The sequence below is a fragment of the Tamandua tetradactyla genome, chromosome 2, assembly GCF_023851605.1.
Source record: "Tamandua tetradactyla isolate mTamTet1 chromosome 2, mTamTet1.pri, whole genome shotgun sequence".
Taxonomy (NCBI): Eukaryota; Metazoa; Chordata; class Mammalia; order Pilosa; family Myrmecophagidae; genus Tamandua; species Tamandua tetradactyla.
In genome coordinates, this window is record NC_135328.1 from 10,658,333 (window position 1) to 10,681,401 (window position 23,069).

A 23,069-nucleotide genomic window follows, 5' to 3' on the forward strand; every position below is an offset into this window, starting at 1 on the left:
TGTAGAATTTTTTTCTAATTAGAATAATAACCCTGGGTATTACCAAGCTTCCTGAATTGCTATTACAAACAGCAGAAAGCAGTTTTGGCTTAAACAACATGAATTCATTGGCTTGCAGTTTTGATGCTAGAAGGAGTCCAAAGAAATCACCAAGATTTCAGCAAGGTGATGCTTTTGCACCAAATATTGAATGTCCTGGGGCTGGCTGCCTGCAATCCTTTCACATGGTGATGGCCTCTACTTTCTCGAAGGTTCCCTTTTCAAGGCCTCTGTTAATCCAGATTAAGACGAATCTCATTCAGTTGAGCCACGATTTAACCAAAAATGACATCTTCAAGAAGTTGGTCGTTAAGATTAAAGACCTGTGTTTATGTGGATATATAGTTCAACCCACCACCATTTCCTGTATCACCCACCAGCTGGTAGTGAACGTGACCATGAATTTGAACTCTTGGCACATCTGTTATATCTAAATCATGGTGCAGTAAAAGGGCCTGAGATGGGACTCCTTAAGGCGTTGAACCACGCTGTGGAGGTTGGAGGGAAACCATCTCTCACCTCTTCTTGGCTGTCTCTCTGGGAAGTGTGAGTTGGGGCAGAGGGGATGGAAGGGCATGACTTCTTGAAAGGGAGTGTTTTAGTTTGCTAAAACTGCCAAAATGCAATATATAAGAAATGGACAGGCTTTTAACAATGGGGATTTATTGTCTTGCAAGTTTACAGTTCTGAGACCATGAAAATGTTGAGATCAAGACATTAGCAGGGCAATACATTCTCTCCAAAGAAAGGCTGCTGGTGATTCAAAAGTCCTCTATTACAGGAAGGCACATGGTGGTGTCTGCTGGTGCATCTCTGCTAGGTTTTGTTGTTTTCAGCTTCCAGCTGCTCCAGCTTCTCTGGCTTTTCTCTCTCAGCTTCTCTGGCTTTTTTTTTATATGCCTTTCCTCTGTCTTTAATCTTATTATAAGAGGATTAAGACCGATTCTGAATAAGGTAGGTCACATCTCAACTTAAGATCCTACTCACCAAAAGATCCTACTTATAATGTGTCCAAACCCGTGGGAATGGATTAGCTTTAAGAACATGATCTTTTCTGGGGTACACAGAGCTTCAAACCATTGTAGGGATGGCACACAGATCCTGAAAAGCTTTCTGCCGTAACTTACTGGCATACTCAGAGCTTATTGAGGTGAGCAGGCCCATCCCAGAGAATGTGGTAACCAATCCATTGTGGGAAACAAATGTTAGAGGGCCCATTGAAAGTTTTTTTTTTAATCTGATAAATCTAATCTTGACAGAGGCATTAAGCTATAATAGTATAGAATAGAAAATTCAGAATGAACCAGTTATACTGTGGGGTGTCACTGTAACTAACAGCTAAAAATGTGGGTACTTTAGGTACAGAAACCTAAATATGTGGAAATGGCTTTGGAATTGGATAATGGGTAGAGGGTGGGAGAATTCTGAGGCACATGTTAGAAAAAGTTTTGCCGAGACTGTTGGTAGAAATATGGATAATAAAGGTAACTCTGATGAGGGCTTAGATGGAAATGAGAAGTGTATTATTAGACACTGGCCACATGATGATGGAGGCAGAGATTGCATGATGCTGCCACATTCCAAGGATTGCCAGCCACCCTCAAAAGCTTGAAGAGGCAGAGAAGGATTCTTCTCTAGAGACCTCAGAGGGAACCTGGCCCTACCAACACCTTGCCTTCAAGCATCTAGACTCCAGAACTGTGAGCGAATACATTTCTGTTGTTTTAAGCCACCCAATCTGTGGTATTTGTCTTGGCAGCCTCGAGAAACTAAGACAACTTTCAGTGTGTGGGGAAGTATTTTCTGTCAGGGCTGGGTTGGATACGGGCTGCTGTGAGGCATCTGCTTTCAGCCTCTTGTGAACTGAAATTAAATGCCTCAGGGAAGTAGATTGATTAGTTTTAACTGAACTAAACCTCTCAGCCAGAAACTCTAAATTAGGGATTATACTGGTAATGGCAGCTCAAGCAAGCAGGAAATGGAAGGGCCAAGGGTTACATTTACTTCAAATTTGAACACTTCGTAAGTCACATTTCAAAGTAAATCACAATGATAGTCTAGTTAGCTAAGAACTCAACTCCTCCAAATTAAAAATGGTTAAGAAAAATATTTTTTAAATGGATTTATACCCATTGTCATTAATGCTAAATGCCACCGAATGTATGTGTTGTGCCTTGCAATAGTAGCTGACAGTGTGATGTTTTGGGGGCTAAGACATCTTAAACTTTAAAAATTTCATCTTTATCTTACCCTTTTTAATACCAATTAAAAACATTTGATAATATGTATTATGCAAATGCAGTAATACATGTTTACAATTTATAAATAAATAGACACGTGGGGCACATGGTAAAAAGTTCTTTACTTATAAGGATGAGTAGAAAAGAAACCTTAGAGACCTCTGATTTAGAGACATAAGGACATTTTGAGAATATAGTAGGTAGCTATGATTGACTAGTTCTTGTCTTTCAATCTTGCAGAAGGTTGCACTTTCCAGCTCCTTTGTGTTTGGAGGAGCAAAGCAGTAGTTCTCTTTAATGAGCTGAGATCAGAAAGGGTAAAGCATTTCATTTTGGGGCAAGGCTCCACTTTCTCAGCAACTGTGGTGGAGGCATTGTATTGTGATTCAGGTCCAAATGATGAAGACAGCCTGGATCAGTGAGTCACCCAGAGAGGATGGCTGCCTTGGACAGTCATCCAGAAATGAGTAAGCAAGAACGAAACTGTTGTTCTTAGCTATTGAGATCACAGGGTTGTTTCTTACTGCAGCATAACTTGCTTATCCTGGCTGACTGAGTAGGCATCAAAGGCAGTTTGTCAGAGAACATGTGCAGGTGTCCAAGCTTTTCACTGTTTGGACTTGAGGAGTCCTCATCAACCTTAGGTCCATTTGGCTGACAGATGGCCAGGAATAAACATTGCTACGCTGATGGGCAGGTGGAGTCACTGGTCTCTGGACTTATTTGTGGAAATGGGGTACTGGCAATACTAGTGTTTATGTCTTTTATGATTGATGACATTGTGGCTTGTCGTGTCAAGAAGCTAGCATAGCCCGCCGGCGCGGGGCCGGCTGAAGGGCGGCGGGCGGCGGGCGGCGGCCTGGGCAGCGGCTGCCGCGGACTCGCGGGGGGCGGCGGCGCCCGGGGGAGGATGCTGCTCGCCGGGCCGGCGTCCTCGCCGTCCTCCCCGGCCGCCCGCGGGGGCTTTGTCGCTGCCCGGGCGTCGCGGGCCTCGGGCTGGTAGAGTCGCTTGCCGCGGCCGCACCTAGCGGGCGGGCGGGCGCGCGTGTGCCCGGGAGTGCGCGCCTGTGCGTGCCTGGGTGTGCAGGAGCCGACCCGCGGCCCCATTGTGCGTGCGCCCGCGGCGGCCGGGAACATGTGGGTGAACCCCGAGGAGGTGCTGCTGGCCAACGCGCTCTGGATCACCGAGAGGGCCAACCCGTACTTCATCCTGCAGCGGAGGAAGGGCCATGCGGGCGACGGCGGCGGCAGCGGCGGACTGGCGGGCCTCCTGGTGGGCACCCTAGATGTTGTCTTGGACTCCAGTGCCAGGGTTGCTCCTTACCGAATCCTGTACCAGACTCCAGACTCTCTGGTGTATTGGACCATCGCCTGTGGTGGTTCCAAGAAAGAAATCACCGAGCACTGGGAGTGGCTTGAGCAGAATCTACTGCAGACTCTCTCCATCTTTGAAAATGAGAATGATATCACCACATTCGTGAGAGGGAAAATACAGGGCATCATTGCTGAGTATAACAAAATCAATGATGTAAAGGAAGATGATGACACAGAGAAGTTTAAAGAAGCCATCGTGAAATTTCACAGGCTGTTTGGGATGCCCGAGGAAGAGAAGCTCGTCAACTATTACTCTTGCAGCTACTGGAAGGGGAAGGTCCCCCGTCAGGGTTGGATGTACCTCAGTATTAACCACCTTTGCTTTTATTCTTTTCTCATGGGAAGGGAAGCCAAGCTGGTAATCTGATGGGTGGACATCACTCAGCTTGAAAAGAATGCCACACTGCTCCTACCTGATGTGATCAAAGTGAGCACGAGGTCCAGCGAGCATTTCTTCTCAGTATTCCTCAATATCAACGAGACGTTCAAGTTAATGGAGCAACTCGCCAACATAGCCATGAGACAACTCTTAGACAATGAAGGGTTTGAACAAGATAGATCCTTGCCCAAGTTGAAAAAGAAATCCCCCAAAAAAGTATCCGCTCTAAAACGAGATCTTGATGCCAGAGCAAAGAGCGAGCGATACCGAGCTCTTTTCCGGCTGCCCAAAGATGAAAAGTTAGATGGCCACACGGACTGCACCCTCTGGACTCCATTTAACAAAATGCACATTTTGGGGCAAATGTTTGTGTCCACAAATTACATCTGTTTTACCAGCAAGGAGGAGAACTTGTGTAGCCTCATTATCCCACTCCGTGAGGTGACAATTGTGGAAAAGGCAGATAGCTCCAGTGTTCTCCCCAGTCCCTTATCCATCAGCACGAGGAACAGGATGACTTTCCTATTTGCCAATTTGAGAGATAGAGACTTTCTAGTGCAGAGGATCTCCGATTTCCTACAACAGACGACTTCGAAAATATACTCGGATAAAGAGTTTGCGGGAAGCTACAGTAGCTCAGATGATGAGGTATATTCTCGGCCCAGCAGCCTTGTTTCCTCCAGTCCCCAGAGAAGCACGAGCTCTGACGTGGACGGGGACCGCCAGTTCAACCTCAATGGGAACAGCGTCCCCACAGCCACCCAGACCTTGATGACCATGTACCGGCGGCGCTCCCCCGAGGAATTCAACCCTAAGCTGGCCAAAGAGGTTTTGAAGGAACAAGCCTGGAAGATTCACTTTGCTGAATATGGACAAGGGATCTGCATGTACCGCACGGAAACAACTCGGGAGCTGGTGTTGAAGGGTATCCCCGAGAGCATGCGGGGCGAGCTGTGGCTCCTGCTCTCAGGCGCCATCAACGAGAAGGCCACACATCCTGGCTACTATGAAGATCTAGTGGAGAAGTCCATGGGAAAGTATAATCTTGCCACGGAAGAGATCGAGAGGGATTTACACCGCTCCCTTCCAGAACACCCAGCTTTCCAGAATGAAATGGGCATTGCAGCGCTGAGGAGAGTCTTAACAGCTTATGCGTTTCGAAACCCTAACATAGGGTATTGCCAGGCCATGAATATTGTCACGTCGGTGCTGCTTCTCTATGCCAAAGAAGAGGAAGCCTTCTGGCTGCTGGTGGCCCTGTGCGAACGCATGCTGCCCGATTACTACAACACCCGCGTAGTGGGTGCGCTGGTGGACCAGGGCGTCTTCGAGGAGCTGGCCGGGGACCACGTCCCGCAGCTGTACGACTGCATGCAGGACCTGGGGGTCATCTCCACCATCTCCCTCTCGTGGTTCCTCACGCTCTTCCTCAGTGTGATGCCCTTCGAGAGCGCCGTTGTGGTGGTCGACTGTTTCTTCTATGAAGGAATCAAAGTGATTTTCCAGCTGGCCCTGGCAGTGTTGGATGCAAACGTGGACAAGCTGTTGAACTGCAGGGACGATGGGGAGGCCATGACTGTTTTGGGAAGGTACTTGGACAGTGTGACAAATAAGGACAGCACGCTGCCCCCCATTCCTCACCTGCACTCCCTGCTCAGTGATGATGTGGAGACTTACCCAGAGGTCGACATCTTCAGGCTCATCAGAACCTCCTACGAGGTGGGACTTGTTTCCTAGCTGCGTGTTAGAGCACCCTGACGCAGGACGTGTGTCGCATACTTCTATTGCTAACCCAGGAAAATAGCTCTCCCCTGAGTTTACCTGCTCCCTCTTATATTGCAAGAACCAATTGCTTTTTTGCCAGCTGACAGCTTTAGACTCCTGGTTTGGGGATCAGGGAAGCACAGTAACTGGAACCTAGAATATCTGGTGGGGTTAAGACCTTGGCAGCAAATGCCATGACAAGTTTCAGCTCTCTGACTATAGCGTGATCTGGGTGGACCGAAGAGGTGCTATGGTAGGCAGGCTTAGGGAAGTTGACGTGCACAAATCAACCCACTTTCGCATCTTCTCTAAAGTAGATAAGCCAGTCATCTTAAGCTCAGGACACTCAGAACACCTAGTACCATCATGGGCAGAACCAGAGTCCTAGCATCCCTCTAGAGTTGCTTGGCCTGGAGGGATGTGCCTAATGATGATGCCAGACTCAGCCTGCTCTGGTGCTTTTATGGATGAAAGAACCACAGGGCCAGTTGCCCCATTGCGTTTGGTGACTTATGCGGCCCTGAGGACTCAGAATCTGTGATACCTGATAGTTTCTTTGATTCCTGATCCCTGGTTCAGCACACCTTATAGAGTAATCATTAAAAAGGAGATAAGATGACTGCGTGGCTGAGCATACCATCCCTCTACAGAAGTTTTTCAGCAGTGGGACTGGTGGTTATCAGCATTCCAACTAGCACAGCCTGGATAAGGAAGAAATGCTGGGGATGGGTTGAGTTCAGAAGAAAACTCTCTCTTGGTATAAACAAATTCAGTGCTTTAAAAAAAAATGGTACGGCGCCAGGATCCCTGTCAGAAGTAGGTGTCCTTAATTCACAGTGGGAGAAAGATTGATGATTTATTGTGTTTTTGAATCTCCATTTAGATTCCATGTGTATTGAAAACAAGACATTTTTAGTTATGTTTTAGAATGATAAAAGTGATACATGGTCATTGTAGGAAATGTAGAAACTAGAAAAAATGAAAAAGAAATCTGTATGATCCTATGAGCATTTCACCATATTTCCCTCAAGTACTTTTTTCTGTATGTGATATACACTTGAAAAATAAGGTCCTATAATTGCTGCTTTGTAATATGCCATTTTTCATGAGCATTCTCTAATATAGTAAGTACTGTTTGAAAGTATGATTTTAGTGGATTCTTAGTATTCTGCTTTACTGTAGTACAAAATGTATTGAACTGGTCCCCTTTCTCTAGAAATTTACTTCACTTGCTTCCAAATTTTCAGTCCTATATGGAATTCTGCAATAAACTTGTACACAGATATGAAAAAAAAAAAAAAAAAGAAGCTAGCATATAAGGGAAATGTGTTACATCCTGTTACATCTGATATGATAACAAGGCTCCTATCTCATTCTTAAGTTAGAATTTTTTCTCCTCTGCAGTGGAGGCTAATGAAACTCCCCTCACTTAAGATAGGTATAAACTGGCCTTTCTAGGATAGCTTTGGGCTGGGTGTGCTGGGTTTGAAACTGTCATGTACTGCAGAAAAGCCATGTTCTTCTAATCCACTCTTGTAGGTACAGACCTACTTTTGGGTGGAACTTTTTGACTAGGTTGTTTGCATGGAGATGTGACCCACCTAATTCAAGGTGGGTCTTAATCCTCTTACTGGAGTCCTCTATGAAGAGAATAAAAGACAGAAAACATAGAGAGACTTGAGAGCTGAAGCAGAGAGTAGAGAGATGAAACCAAATGAAGGGTGCAGAGGGAAAGATGCCCCAGAGACACTGAGAGCTCAGAGAGGTGTCCCTGGAGAAGCAAGCAAGGACCCACAGACACTCAGAGAGAAAGCTACTGGAAACAGAGGCTGAGAGCAACAGAGCCCAGAAGCAATGGACTGGCTGACATTGTTGTGAGCCTTCCCCATGTGACAGAGGAACCCTGGATGGCAGCGACCGTTCTTCAGAGTCAGGGTATCTTTCTCTGGGTGCCTTGCTTTAGACATTTTCATGGCCTCAGAATTATAAATTTGCAACCTAATAAATCCTCTTGGTAAAAGCCAATCTATTTTTGGTATATTGCATTCTGGCAGCATTAGCAAACTGAAACACTGGGCTTCCTGGAGAAAGAGGATTTTCAGACTTTTACCACACATCAGGGCTAGGAGAGAGGTCAACTTCAGCTAAAGAATTCCACCCCAGATCACTGATGCTACTGCAGGCTGCTGGTATCAGCAGATGAGCTAGGTTTCTACAAAATGGGTGGAGAGCGGAATGCGCCCCATTTGCTAACTATTTGTTTGGGTCACTCTTTAGATTTCACAAAATCATTTTGAAGCTTGATTCTGTGTGCCAGTATTCTGTACATTTCTCTCATATATTTCTTTTCTGTTGCTTATAAATTATGCTTTTGGCTCTGTCATTTCCTCTGCAGAGATGTTAAACTCAGCAAAGACAAGATGTGGTGGTGTTCATGCTCTGAAGAAGTCCAAAAAGTTTGTTACATACACCAATAATCACTCCATGTGATTTTGTTATACTGAAAATCAAAATATAGTGGTTTTTGTCGGAAGTCTGCTGTAACACTTTTCAGAAAATATACCAGATTCAGAGAGATAGGCAAATTCTGGGTTAAATATGGATTTGGAGTGAGTTTCTGGAACATATCAGAGACCAAGGTCTTATCAGACCCAACTAGCCTATGACATTTACTCAGTTCATTGAGGACACTGCTTGAATCAGAATCTAAAGTCTTGACTTCATTCCTGTGAGGCTCAGCCTTTCTCTATCCATCTTGGGAGAGCTCTGCCACTTACTTTGCAAATTCCACCGAGAAGCCTCAAATCTTACCAAGCTCTGATGCCTCTACCTACAGCCCCACATTTTTCAAAATGTCCTGGGAATGTATGTAAGGAACTCTTCAGAGCTTTGTGACTTCTGTAGAGAGAAGATAAATGAGTCTTGGGCATGAAATCACACAGTCTCCTTCCTCAAAATCATATTCTTTATTAGCCATTTCAAGGGTGAGCCATTTCCTTTAAAAGAAAAATCAGCCGCACACTTTCCTGACTCTTCCCTAGACTATTCTGGTTCTCCAAAGTACTGTCCAGCCAGTGCTGATACTAGACAGAGGGGCAAGGGGCAGCAGGATGGAAAGAGTGGGAGGAGTGTGGTTGGATTCCTGGGAAACAGCGTTTCTTTTTGGATTTCCCTTGCTTAAGCCTAGACTCTGCATTCTTTATTTGCTGGCAAGACAACTCCATTCATATCAGTGAACAACCTGTACAACCCTAAGAGGTGCTTCATGTGGGCTTGCTCTGTGATTATCCTCCTTGAGACCTGTGTTTGATACAGGAAATTGCAGTGCTAACAATACCAGCTGACACTCTGTCCCCCTTGTAGATGAATTCCTTTTGGCCATATCTGAAAATAGAACAAGTGCATCCAAAGCTCTGCAACACTAGCTGAAGGCAATGATACCTGTACACCTGTTCTTCCTGCAAAGTACTCTTCCCTGTGCCAACAGAAGTACATGCTTCCCTCTGAGCCTGGAGGGAGATATAACCTGAGACTCAGGGCCCGGGCAGCTGCCTTTGGTGTGGGCTCCATGGTACCTTGACTGTTCCAGATGGCTGCTGTGCACTGGGAGGTGGTGTTGCGATGGAAGGGTCTTGATTGTGGGGAGGTATTGGTGCCTCTACCCCTCCTCAGACAGTCTCCCTGTTATCATGAGGCCTCTTTCTGGCCTGTTCAGGCTTCTCCTGCATGGGGGGCACAATTGGGGGTCTCTTAAATCATCACCAGGTGCCAGGAGAATAGCTATCCATGCAGGCTCCACCTAACTTCCTCAACTCCTGGGGCAAATGGGATCCCACAGGAAAACCCATCTTGAAATACAAGGTATTGTGATTATAGGGAGGAGAACAGTGGAGTGTGCTATATATATATCTGTCGTATTTCCCAAGACAGCTGGCCACAGTGATAGGGTCTCTGGGTCTCCTAGGGTAGGGTACATGGAGAAGCTGGGAGGTCATGGGTGCATTTCTAGGGAGGCCTTCTCATGTTCCTTTCCCCCATCAGCCCTCTATTTCCTGAGGGGCTTAGGGCCCCTATTTCACATGAGTTATGCTCACTGCCTTGGCACCAGGACGAAGTGTCCTTGTCTGACCAGCTGGCACTGAAGGGTTTCCTCTCCAACAGTCTGTGAGTGACTCTCATTCTGACCTGCCAATCCCCCTAACTTTCATCTAAATTTTAGAACAAGCTGCTCCTCCAAGAATCTGTAAGAATACCCAGCTCAAATTAATTTAAATGCAAGTGGCATGTGGCTGGGATGGTAATGATTGATGAGTTAATAGTCCCTTAAATTCATTTTGAATGATTGCTCTTAATTTTTTCAATCACCACATTTGGTGACCGACATTTTACTACAAATAAGGTCTAAGCAAATAACTTGCCCTAAACCCATTGACTAGTTCTAGATTCATTCAACAAAAACTAAGTTAATTCCATTTTTTACAAAACCTAGTGAGGCCATACAGGTATTGAATAGTGTAAAGCCAGATGCTTCATTGTGTCAAGATCTCCTTCTAAAAACTTTTGCCCTATTGAATTCAGAATTGATACTTTATAGACTCTCAAAAAATATTGAATGAGAACCAATTTGAACTTCACATTTTCTTAATTTGTTTAAAACTAGAATCTATAGTTCTGGAGAGAATAGACTATCATGAAACAAATCTCTGAGGTGAAACACAAATGCTGTGGAATTCTTCCCAGAAATTAACTTGAAGGTAGATACTTTGAGATTTATAAGGAAGGACACATTATTCTCGTCATCCCTCCATTCTTACCAGCTGCTAAGAGGTTCCATTATCAGGAAGCTTTCTTTGTAGAAGAACCCAGAGAGCTTCAGTGTCAGTCTCTAAAGGGCCTGTTTCCCTTCCTCTCTCCAGCTTGTCACATCCTGGAATGCTGTGATGGGCTGGCCCAAGACGTCATCAGCTCCATCGGACAAGCCTTTGAACTTCGGTTTAAGCAATATTTGCAGTGTCCCTCCAAGATACCTGCTCTTCAGGATCGGTGAGTGACGCTGAGATGTTGCTGGTAGTTGCTTTTCTTGGTTCATGACCTCTCTTCTTAAAAAATATTCAAAAGGAGAAAACCATGAAAACAGCCCTGCCTCCCCACTCAAACTCCAGCTGCACTCTGGACAGGCGTAATTAATCTTTAAACTGTGGCTCAACTCAAGGCTTCCTGGGTATGGGGACACCTGGTCAGTAACGGGCTATGGCACAGGGAAACCAACAGATGGAAGCCAACATATGGATGATGCTTTGAATGTTTAGAAAAACATTTTTTTTCTTGAAACTATAGTGACAGTAGTCAAGGTTACCAAAACAGCAATTTCATTGAAAAAAAAATTGTTTCTTTGGTTCTGTTTCATCTACAAATATGTGATGCTTTCAAATGTCACTTTGTTGGGTCTGCATCATCACAGGTTTTGCCACATGCCATTGTCCTTATCCTCATAAGTAACCTAAGTCCTGATTTGAGAGGCTCCCTCCATGAGGCACTGCACTTGGGGTGAGCATCTGGAGAGCAACCAGCATCGTTTTTGCCTTATGGGCCTTGTAACCTGGCAACTTGGTGACTCATTTCCCCTGTGCATTGTCCTGGACAAGTTTGTAATTATGAGGACTTCCAGCACCTCTTCTTGTTCTTTATCTTTCTTGAAAGAGATTTTTAAATTTTTTTACCCATACCCTAGAAAATTCCATTGAGACCTGCATTTTGGAAGTGCCTATGAAAGATCAACTTTTTCTAGGTTGACAAAAAAGAGATTTGCTCCATATCATTCCAAGGACACCTGCTTGTGGTGCTATTTTGAAGAAACGTCTAGTATTCATGACAACCCTCATTTAGGTGTATATACAAAAGTAAAAACAGGGACTCAAACAGATATTTGCATACCCATGTTCATAGTGGCATTGTTCACAATTGACAAAAGGTGGAAGCAACCCAAGTGTCCATCAGTGGAAGAACAGAAAAACAGAATGTGCTTGTGTTAGTTAGATTCAGTTGTCAACTTGACCAGGTGAGCATACCTAGTCTTGTTGCTGCGGACATAAGCCAACGGTACGTGAACCTAATCTGTTGCTAATTACATCTGCAGTCAGCTAGGAGGCGTGTCTGCTGCAATGAGTGGCCTCTGACTTAATTGGCTGGTGCTTAAATGAGAGATCGCAATGTAGCACAGCTAAGCAGCTCAGCATTCCTCATCTCAGCACTTGCAGCTCAGCCCAGGCCTTCGGAGATGGAGAAAGAAATCACCCCGGGGAAAGTTGTTGGAACCCAAGGGCCTGGAGAGAAGACCAGCAGAGACCATCCTGTGCCTTCCACGTAAGAAAGAACCTCAGTGGAAAGTTAGCTGCCTTTCCTCTGAAGAACCAACAAAATAAATCCCCTTTTATTAAAAGCCAATCCATCTCTGGTGTGTTGCATTCCGGCAGCTAGCAAACTAGAACAGTGCTCTAGACACACAATGGAATATAACTCAACCATAAAAGGAATGCGTCAATGAGGAAAGGAGCAATTCACTAGAAAACAATAATTAAGCAAAAATATGCTCTTTATAGCATTAACTCAAAAGCAAAAATTGAAAGATTTTAAGGCTAAATTGAAAAGTCACAAGTATAGAGAGACACCTTAAAAAACAGATGTGCTAAAGGAAAAATCAACAAAGCAAGAAATGTAATCCAAAGGTTATAGAAGAATTTAGTAGCACAATTTGCAAGCTTGATTTTATGGAAAGGTATAGAACGTGGCAACTTGGAAGTTCAAAATATTTACTATATTTGACTTTATACTGAGCAAAGCAATGTCTCAGCAGGTCCCAAAGGCGCTTTGTCCTATGTGTCCACAGCAAAAGACAAAAATAGAAGTCAACTACAAGAAAAACACTAACATTTCCATATACTTGACAATTTAACATCACATTTCTAAATTTTCAATAACTCAAAGAATAAGACATAATGGAATTTAGGTCACTGTCTAGAATTGAAGTCCAGTGAAAACACCATGAATTGAACCTGGAAGAGTAGCTACAGTAGAATTTAGAGAGAAATTTCTATTTCTAAAGGTAAATATATAAGAAAAAAGATGGTATTAGCGAAATAAGTGCCTAACTAAAAAAGTTAGAAAGAAAAAAGGCCCGAAAGCTAAACTGAAAGACAGGTGAAAAAAATAAATTAAAAAAATCAGACATCAATAAAATAATAAGTAGGGGAGCAACAGAATCAAAATCTGGTTCTTTAAAAAGCATAACATAAAAAGCTTTTCAAAGATCAAAGAAAAAAGAATGAGCACATAAATGAATAATGGACACAGAATTTAAATAGATACTTTGGAGAGAAAGAAAGCTGATTATGATTTTTTTTTTAACTTTGCTAATATCAAGACCAGTAGATCTCAAACTTGAGCTCACATCAGAATCTTCTGGAAGGCTTCTAAAAACACATATTACTGGGCCCTGGTCATAGTATCTGACCCAATAGGTTTGGAGTCATGGGCTGAGAGTTTGCATTTCTAACAAATTCCCAGATGATAGTGTCAGAACCACGCTTTGAGAACCACTGATCCAGAGAATGAGACTTTATCAGATTGGAAACTAGTGAGACTGGCATCCTCAAGGGACATGGGAAGAGACATCCCTACACTTGGTGTGTATTAGTTTGCTGGGGGTGCTGTAACAAAAGTACCACACACTGGGTAGGTCAAAGCAGCAGAAGTTTATTGTCTCACAGTTCTGGGAACTAGAAGTCATAGATCAAGGTGCCAGCAGGGCCATCCTCCCTCATAAAGGGGAAAATCCATTCCATGCCTCTGCACCGGCCTCTGGTGGGGTCGGCAATCCAAGGCACAGCTGGGCTTGTGGCAGCATCACTTGATCTCTGCCCCTTCCACGTGGCCCTCTCCTCTCTCTGCTCTCTGTGTTTTACTGACTCTGTCCAAATCTCCTCTCCTTGTAAGGGCTTCAGCCCTATTAGATGAGGACCCACCCTAATCCAGTTTGGCCCCATCTTAACTAATCAGGTCTTCAAAAGTTCCATTTCCAAACAGGACCACAGTCATGGATCGGGGGCTAGGACTTGAATGTACTTTTTGGAGAGTGCAATTCAGTCCATATTAGCATGGGAGGCTAAACTGGTCCAGCCACTTTGTAGATCACTTGGCAGCATAATGTAGGGTGTGTGCATGCCCTGTGGCCTGGAGACTTCATCAAGAGTGAATGCGTATAAGGATGGTCCCTGCTGAAGGTGAGTTACAAGGCAGCAGCCACCTAACTGCCCCTTAGTGAAATGGGTAAATGTGTTTTTTTGTATATAATGAGATATAGCAGTTACAAGAATTCAAAATATAAGTATAATGTAGGATAAGGCTAAAAAAATCTAAAATGGAGTGAAAAAGAGCAAGTTGCAAAGGGACATAAACCATTTATGGAAAATTTAAAACCCGCAAACATTCATATATTGTCTTTATGGATAAATATATGTATAGAAAGAATATAAAAATGTGCAAGTATAAAAACACACTGACCTGAATATTTGAGAATGAGGGGAGGGGTGGGACAGGCTTTGACTGTGTTTGTCAAATGTATTTTCTCCCTACATTTAATTATGAAAATGTTCCAATATCAAGACAGAATTTTAGAGTGAATACCTGTTTATTTACCATTTAATGTCTACCTTTAAGGTTTTATTTTACTATTCCATACTTTAAAGGTTTTATTTTAGTATCCCATATCTATCTATGCAAAGTAAGCTTGAAACAGTTTATTTCCTTTAAAAAAGGGAAAAAATATATAGCAAAATGTTAACACTTGTTTAACCTCAGTCATGGATGCATAGCTATTCCTTGTATTCCTTATTTTCCTTTTCTATATCCTTGAGATGTTGTATAAAAGTCAAATATATGCTATTAAAAATATGTACAAATATGGGTGCAGGAAGTTTAATGAACTACTATGCTTTTCTGGCAATATACTTTATCCCCACATATGTGTCTATATAATGAAGTTTAGAAGGGTGTGGGGGAAAGAAAATGAAGTAGACAGGATCTCATCTACTGAGAAAACCTCCAACTCTAAATGCAAGTATTGGCATTAAATTTCAAAAACAGAAGAGTGGCAAGAGGACCTGACTCTAGCTTCTTCTTTAAGTGAATTCCCTGGGCTTCCATCTCACCTTATCAGTCCATTGGTAAGGGCCCGAGAGCACAGAAGTTCACTGGGGTTGACTCTACCTTCGGTTTCAGGCTCAGTCCACCAAGCAGGGCAGAACCTGTCACCTGGTGCAAACCTGGCACATGGAGCGAGCACCGAGCGTGCCTCCCATTCCTTGTGAAAGCTGATCCTGGCTTGTGGTGGGCACATCCCTTGGTGAGGTGAGGGTAGGGCCATGGTAGCTAGAACAGAGCTTTCATTTTTGAGGGGTTTTCCTTGAGTTTTACACTCCCTCTCTCAGGCCATTTCTCTTCAAATTGGGAGATCGTAGCTAGAGGTATTAAGATTTGGTTGATTCTCTTCTTTGCTCCCATTCCTTGGGGTGGAGATAGGAAAAGGCAAGGATGGAGCAAATATGGCAGAGCCCTCATTGTCACTGTTTGTGATGTGAGGTTTGCTTTTTCCATCTTAGTTTGCAGGTCATGAGGTTTTGATTTATTTTCTGTTCATGGAGATAATTATTGGGTGACAGGTAATGTAATGTGGATTCATGCCCCATCTTCGACTGGAAATAAAAAATAGTACTTTGAATGAATGTTTTTATTTTTGTGTTTGTTGTTTTTTTGGTTATGGTTGGATTTTATGAGGTAAATCACAGCAGAAATCTAAGGACATTTCAGTATAAAACCATAAAAAATTATGACAAAAATAAAATGTATTGAAAGCACCATTTTAAAATTATTTTTTTGTTGAGATACAATTCATATAGAAATTTACCCTTTTAAAGTGTGCAATTCAGTGGTTTTTAGTATATTCACAAAGTTGTGCAGTCATTACCACTGTCTAAATTCACAACATTTTTATCACCCCCCAAATAAACCCTATATCCATTAGTCATTCCCCATTCTGAATCATTGGCAAGCATGAATCTACTTTCTGTCTCTACAAATTTGCCAATTCTGGTTATTTCACAGAAATGAAGTCACACAAAGCTGGTCTCATGTGACTGGCTTATTTCGCCTAGCATAATGTTTTTTATGTTTATGCATTCATTAATTCCTTTTCATGACTGACAGATATTCCATTGTTTGGATATACCGCATTTTGTCTATCCATTCAGCAGGTGGCGGACAGATGGCCTGTTTCCTCTTTTCAGCTATTAGGAATGATGATGTTATGAGTATTCATATGAAAGTCTTTGCATGGACTTATCTTTTCAATTTTCTTGGATCTGTACTTAGGAGTGGAATTGCTAGATCATATGATAATTGTATGTTAGCTTTTTGAGGATCTTCCAAGCTGTTTTCCAAAAGATTGTACCATTTAACCTTCCCACCAGCAATGCATGAGTGTTCTAGTTTCTCTGCATCTTCACCAACTCTTGTTATTGTTTGTCTGTTTTGATTATAGCCATCCCAACAGGTATGAAGTGATGTTTCACTCTGGTTTCGATTTGCATTTCCCCCAAACCAGTGATGCTGAGCATCTATTCATGTGTTTTATATATATTTGTATATATACTTTTGTGAGTATCTGTTCCAAACACTTACCCATTTTTAAGTAGGTTGTCTTTTTATTGTTGAGTTATAAGATTTGTTTATCTACTCTGAATACTACACATTTATCAAATATATGATTTACAAATATTTTTTTCCTATTCTCTGATTTGTCTTCTCACTTTCTTGATGGTATTCTTTGAAGCACAAAATATTTCCTTTTCATGATACCCAAGTTATTTTTTCTTTTGTCATTTGAGTTTTTGGTGTTGCCTCTAAGAAAGCGTTGCTTAATCCAGATTTATAACTCTGCTTTCTATTAAGAGTGTTATAGTTTTTGACTCTTACATTTAAGGATTTGATTCATTTTGAGGTCATTTTTGTGTATGATGTGAGGTAGAGTCCAAATTCAGTATCTTGTATGTGAATAGCCGGGTGTCTCAACACCATTTATTGAAAAGACTACTCTTTCACTCACTGATTTTTCTTGACACCATTGTCAAGAATCAATTAACAACGAATATATGGCTTTATTTCTGAAATCTCAATTCAATTCCATTGATCTAAATGTCTACCTTTATGGCAATATACACTGTCTTGATTATTGTAGCTTTATGATAAGTTTTGAAATTGAGAAGTGTGGGTACGCCAACTTTGTTCTTTATTTTAAGGATACTTGTGGCTTTTCTGAGTCCCTCATATGAATTTTAGAATCAGCGTGTCAATTTCTACAAAAAAGCTCACTGAAACTTGATAGGGGTTGCATTGAATCTGTAAGTCAATTTGGGGGTTATTGCCATCTTAAAAGTTATCAAATCTTCCAATCCATGAACATGGAATGTCTTTCCATTTATCTAGATTTTATTCAATTTCAGTGATGTTCTGTAGTTTTTAGTGTTCACATCTTCACTTCTTTTGTTAAGTTTATTCTTAAGTATTTTTTGATGCTACAATAATTGTAATTGGTTAATAAATTTCATTTTCATATTGTTCATTGTTAGTGTATAAAAATACAATGACTTTTGTACCATCTTGTATCTGGAGATCTTTATTAGCGCTAACAGTCATTTTTATAGATTTCTTAGAGTTTTCTATACAGAAGATCATGACATCTGCAAATAAAGTTTTACTTGTTTTCTTTCCAATTTACATACATTTAATTTCTTTTTATTACCTGAATGTCTTAGAAGGAACTTCTTGTACAAGAAGAACAGAAGTGGATAGATAGAAGTGGTTAAAGCAGACATCCTTGTTGTATTCCTGACCTCAGAGGGGAAATCTTTCAATGTTTATGATAACTGTGGGTTTTTCATAGATATTTTTGAACAGGCTGAGGAAGTTCCCTTCTATTCATGGTTTGTTGAGTACTTTTAGTATGGAAGAGTGTCGGATTTTGTTAAATGTTTTCTCTGCATCAATTGAGATTATCATGTGTTTTTTGTATGTTATTATATTAATATGGTGCATTACCTTGATTGATTTTCATATGTTGAATCAATCTTGCATGCATAGAATGCATCCCACTCGGTCATTGTATGCAATCCCTTGTACATGTTGTTGCATTTGTTTTGCTACTTTTTAAAAAAATTGTCATACGCTTATATAAGGAATATTGATGCATAATGTTCTTTTATTGTGATTTCTTTCTCTGGTTTATGCATCAGAGTAATACTGTTATCATAGAACAAATTGTGAAGAGTTCCCTTCATTTTTAGTTTTTGGAAGAATTTGTGAAGGTTTGGTGTTAATTCTTCATTAAACATTTGGTAGAATTTACCAATGAAGCCATTTGGTCCTGGGCTTATCTCTGTGAACAGTTTTTGATTACTGATTCATTATCTTTACTTTATATAGGTCTATTTAGATTTTTAATTTCTTCTTGAGTTAGTTTTGGTAGTGTATCTTTCTAGGAATTTGTCTATTTCTTTTAGGTTATCTAATTTATTAACATACAGTTGTTCATAGCATCCCATTATAATATTTTTCGTATCTGAAATGTTGATTGTAGTGTCCCTTTTTCATTCATGATTTTAATAAGTTTAATCTTCTATCTTTTCTTCTTGGTCTAAAGAATCTATATACAAGTAAAAAGTTGTCAATATTATTGACACTTTCAAATATCCAGCTTTTGGTTTTGTTGAATATCTCTGTTGTTTTTCTCTTTTCTATTTCATTTTGAAATAAGTTGTGATATGTTGTGCTTTTTAAATTCATCACAAAGTATTTAGTAAATTCTTTTGTGCTTTCTGCTTTGATCAATTGGTTATTTAGAACTGTGCTTTTTAATTTGTACATATTTGTGAATTCTTCAAACTTCTTTCTTTTATTTATTTTTCCACTTTCATTACATTCTGGTTGGAGAACATACTTTGTGTGATCTCAGTCTTTTAAAAATTTTTGAGGCTTGTTTTGCCATGAAGAAGGTTTCACATGCATTTGAGAAGAATATGCATATTTTGCTCTTTTGAGGTGCAGTTTTATAGATGTCTAGTTGGTTATTATAATCAAGTCTTCTAGCTTCTTGCTGATCATTTATTTATTTTTGGGTTCATGGTCTGTTAATTGAACCTGGGTCTCCATATGAATGGTGAGCATTCTGTCACTGAACCACCCATGCACCCTGCTGATCAAATTTTTAGTTCTATACATTATTGAAAGTGATGTATTGAAGTTTTCAACTATTGTTCTGAATTATCTATTTATCCCCTCAATTCTGCCAGTTTTTGCTTCATGTATTATAGTGTTCTGTTTTTTGTGTGTGTGCTTATATCTTCTTGTTATATCAAATGTTTCCAATGTAATTTCTTGATAAAAATCATTATATCAATCTTAGTGGAGTAAGCCTTTTCTCATCCTAAAAAGCCTTTTTTTATGTCTAGCAAAAATTGTGTTTTATAGTCTACTTTGTCTAATATAAGCATAGTCACACCATCTTTCATTTGGTTACTTTTTAGAATTGGCAAATCTTTTCCCAACCTTTTACTTTTATCATATTTGTGTGTTTGAACCTAAAGTGTGTCTTTTAAGAAAACACAGTCAGATATTATTTCTTAATCCATTGTGCCAAACTATGCTTTAATTTGAAGTCTAATCAGTTTAAATTTGATGTAATTACTGATAAGGTTGTGACTGCCATTTACTACTTTTTTCTATAGTCTTATCTATTTTGTGTTCCTATATTACTACATTATTGCCTTTTTGTATTAAATACATATTTTCTAGTGTACCATTTTAATTCCTTTGTTGTTTCTTTTACTATATTTTTGGGGTTATATTTTTTGTGGTTGTCCTTGGGATATAATTAACATCATAATTTATAACAATTTAGCATGGATTACCATCCAACTTAATTTTGCTAGCCTATAGAAGCTTCACTTCCATATAAGGTCCATTCCCTTTCCCTTCTTTGTGCTGATATTGTCAATACTTCAATATTATGTACCCATTAACACAGATTAATAGCTGTCATTTTATGTAGTTGTCTTTAAAATCTGATAGGAAAAAAAAGTGATACAAACAAAAAATACATGTTCTTGTTTTTAAATTTGTTTGTTTAGTTTCTTTATCAGCACTCTGGATTCCTTCATGTGGATTCGATTTACTGTCTGGTATTATTTCATTTCAACCCTCTATTACTTCTCATAGGGAAGGTTTGCTGACAATGAATTCTCTCAGTTTCTATTTATCTTGTAATGTATTCATTTCTCTTTCAGTTTCTTTTTTTTTAAATATATATTTGGCATGAGCAGGCTCCAGGAATCAAACCTGGGTGTCCTGCTTGTCAGATGAGAATTCTACCACGGAGCTACCCTTGCCCTGGCCTCTCTTTCAGTTTTGAAGGAGAGTTTCACTAGATACCGAATTTTGATTGACAGTCTTTTTTCCCCAAAACTTTGAATATGCCCTCGCATTGCTCTGGCCTCTGTTGTTTATGGTGAGAAATTACCTATTAAACTTATTGAAGATTCCTTGTATGTGAGGAGTCATTTATCTCTTGCTGCTTTCAGGATTCTCTCTGTCTTTGACTTTTGGCTGTTTGATTATGGTGTCCTTAAGTGGAGATCTCTGAGTTTATTCTATTTGGAATTTGTTGAGCTTCTTGGAATTTGTTGAGTCTCTTGGACATTAAGATCAATATTTTTCATCAAATTTTGAAAAGTTTTGGCCATTATTTCTTCAAATATTCTTTCCCCCTTCTCTCTCTCCCTGGGAATCCCATTATAGGTATGCATTGGAATGCTTGATGGTGTTCCTTAGGTCTGTGAGGCTCTTTTCATTTCTTTCATTCTATTTTCTCTGTTTGTCAGACTGGATCATCTCAATGGACCTATCTTCAAGTTTTCTGATTCTTCCTTCTGCCTGCTCAAATCTGCTGTTGAGAACTTTAGTGAAATTTTCATTTCAGTTATCATACTTTTCCCAATTCCAACATTTCTGTTTGGTTCTTTTTAATAATTTCTATGTTTTTATTGATATTATCTATTTGGTGAGTCATTATGCTCTTATATTTCTTTAGTTCTTTGAAATATTAAAGTAGTTGATTTAGTATCTTTGTCTAGTAAGTGTTTCCTCAGGGACAGCTTCTATTTTCTGTTGAATTTCCATGTATGCCTCATTCTTTCTTGTTGTATGCCATGCCTCTTAATTTTTTGCTGCAAACTGGAAATTTTGAATGATATAAATAATATAATGTGGCAACAATCCCACCCCTGGGATTTTTGTTATTACTGTTTGTTGTTGATTTATGAAATAGTTCTGTAAAGTAGCATTTCTTATCTGTGGCCACTGTAGTCTCTGTTTGATTAGCTTAGTGGTCAGCTAAAAATTACACAGAGATTTCCTTTAATAACTGGAACTATGAAGTCCCTGAGTCTTTGCCAAAGGGCTCTGTCTGGGTGTGTTTTGGGTCATGCCATCAACACTCAGCCAGGCACATAATAAATTTGCCTTAGACTTTACTCCCTGCGTACACAGAGCCTTGAGGTCAGTGAGAGGTGAAAGATTAGGGACTTCTCAGGTCTTTCCTGAGCTTTGTGCAAGGCCTTGGTCATATGTATAGCCCTATGCATGCTTGTGGCCTTCCAGATTTCCAGCAATATGTTGAACATTCCACTCCACAGCTTTTCCTTGTAAGCTTTTTGATTAGTCTATGCTTTCTGCAACTGGCCTCTATTACCTTGGGCAGCTGCAGTCTTAAGCAATTGATGCTAATTATTTTCAACAAACACACCTGGGGTAAAGGACAATTTTTTTTCCCCTTGAGTGAGCTTTGAATCAGATCAAATAAAGACAGCCTATGTGAGTAGGGTCTACCAGGGAACCAGAAGATACCAGACAGGTCATATCATTTCAGTTCTCTGAGAATAGCGTTTTGAAGGCGTTCCACCCATTTACCTCCTTCAGTGGCTTCCAGATGGTCAATTTTCACAGTGATTGTGGATTGACCATTATCAAGGCTACTACTGAACTGTGGAAGGGTGAGTTAGGATATCATCAAACTTGCTATTGTTACTGAGGTGTTCTTCTTAAATAAATGCTGCCCAGTTGTTTAGGTAAATTTCCGGAGTCCTGAAAAAAGATAAATTTCTTTAGGTAAATTTCCAGAGTCCTGAAAAAGTTTATTTGAATAAGTTTTGCCAGTTTTCTCATTGCTTTCATAAAGGAAGACTTCTCAAAGTACTTACTCCACCATTTTTGCTGGTGTCAATAAAGCCCCATTTTTTCTATTTGATTTTTTTCTCTATGTGACATTCTAAACTATATATATGTAATATATATATAACTTTTCTTATAGTAAAAAAATAAACAATTCAAAATTTCTCATTTTAATCACTCAAGTTTAAAATTCAGTGGCATTAATTACATTCACAATATTGTGGTACCATCACCAATATCTATTTCTCCAACTTTTTCAACACCTCAGACAGAAACTCTGTACCTGTCAAACAGTAACCGCCCCCCAACTTCCATCCCTGGTAACCCATAATCCACCACCTGCCTCTATGCACGAAAGCTCCATTTTTCAGTTGATTTTAGTTTGGGTAAATCTTATGACTGCCTGTTCTAGTTTGCTAGCTGCCAGAATGTAATATACAAGAAACAGAATGACTTTTAAAAAGATGAATTTAATGAATTTCTAGTTTACAGTTCTAAGGCTGAGAAAATGTCCCAATTAAAACAAGTCTATAGAAATGTCCAATCTAACACATCCAGGGAAAGATACATTGCTTCAAGAAGCCTGATGAAGTTCAGGGTTTCTCTCTCAAGTGAGAAGGCACATGGCGAATATGGTAAGGCTTTCTCTCTATCTGGAAAGGCATGTGGCAAACACAGCATCATCTTCTAGCTTTCTCTCTTGGCTTCCTGTTTCATGAAGCTCCCCAGGAGGCGTTCTCCTTCTTCATCTCCAAAGGTCGCTGACTGGTAGACTCCCTGCTTCTCGTGGCTATGTCGTTCTGCATCACTGTCCAAAATACTTCTTCTTTTATAGCATTCCAGTAAACTAATTAAGATCCACCCAGAATGTTCAACACCCACTCTTGAGTGAGTTACATCTTCATGGAGATAATCTAATCAAGTTTCCAACATACAGT

At 40.4% G+C, this 23,069-nt stretch overlaps 1 protein-coding gene and 1 pseudogene across 1 annotated transcript in view; both read left to right on the top strand.

Annotated features, from left to right (window-relative positions):
* The window catches only part of SHC3 (SHC adaptor protein 3), a 238,360-nt gene that overhangs the window by 175,535 nt on the left and 39,756 nt on the right, over window positions 1-23,069 (top strand). The window contains exon 7 of the mRNA XM_077139547.1: window positions 10,713-10,839. Within this exon, the coding sequence (XP_076995662.1) occupies window positions 10,713-10,839 (127 nt within the window). The remainder of the gene's footprint in view (window positions 1-10,712; window positions 10,840-23,069) is intronic.
* Window positions 3,318-5,769, top strand: LOC143664918 (TBC1 domain family member 9 pseudogene; annotated as a pseudogene).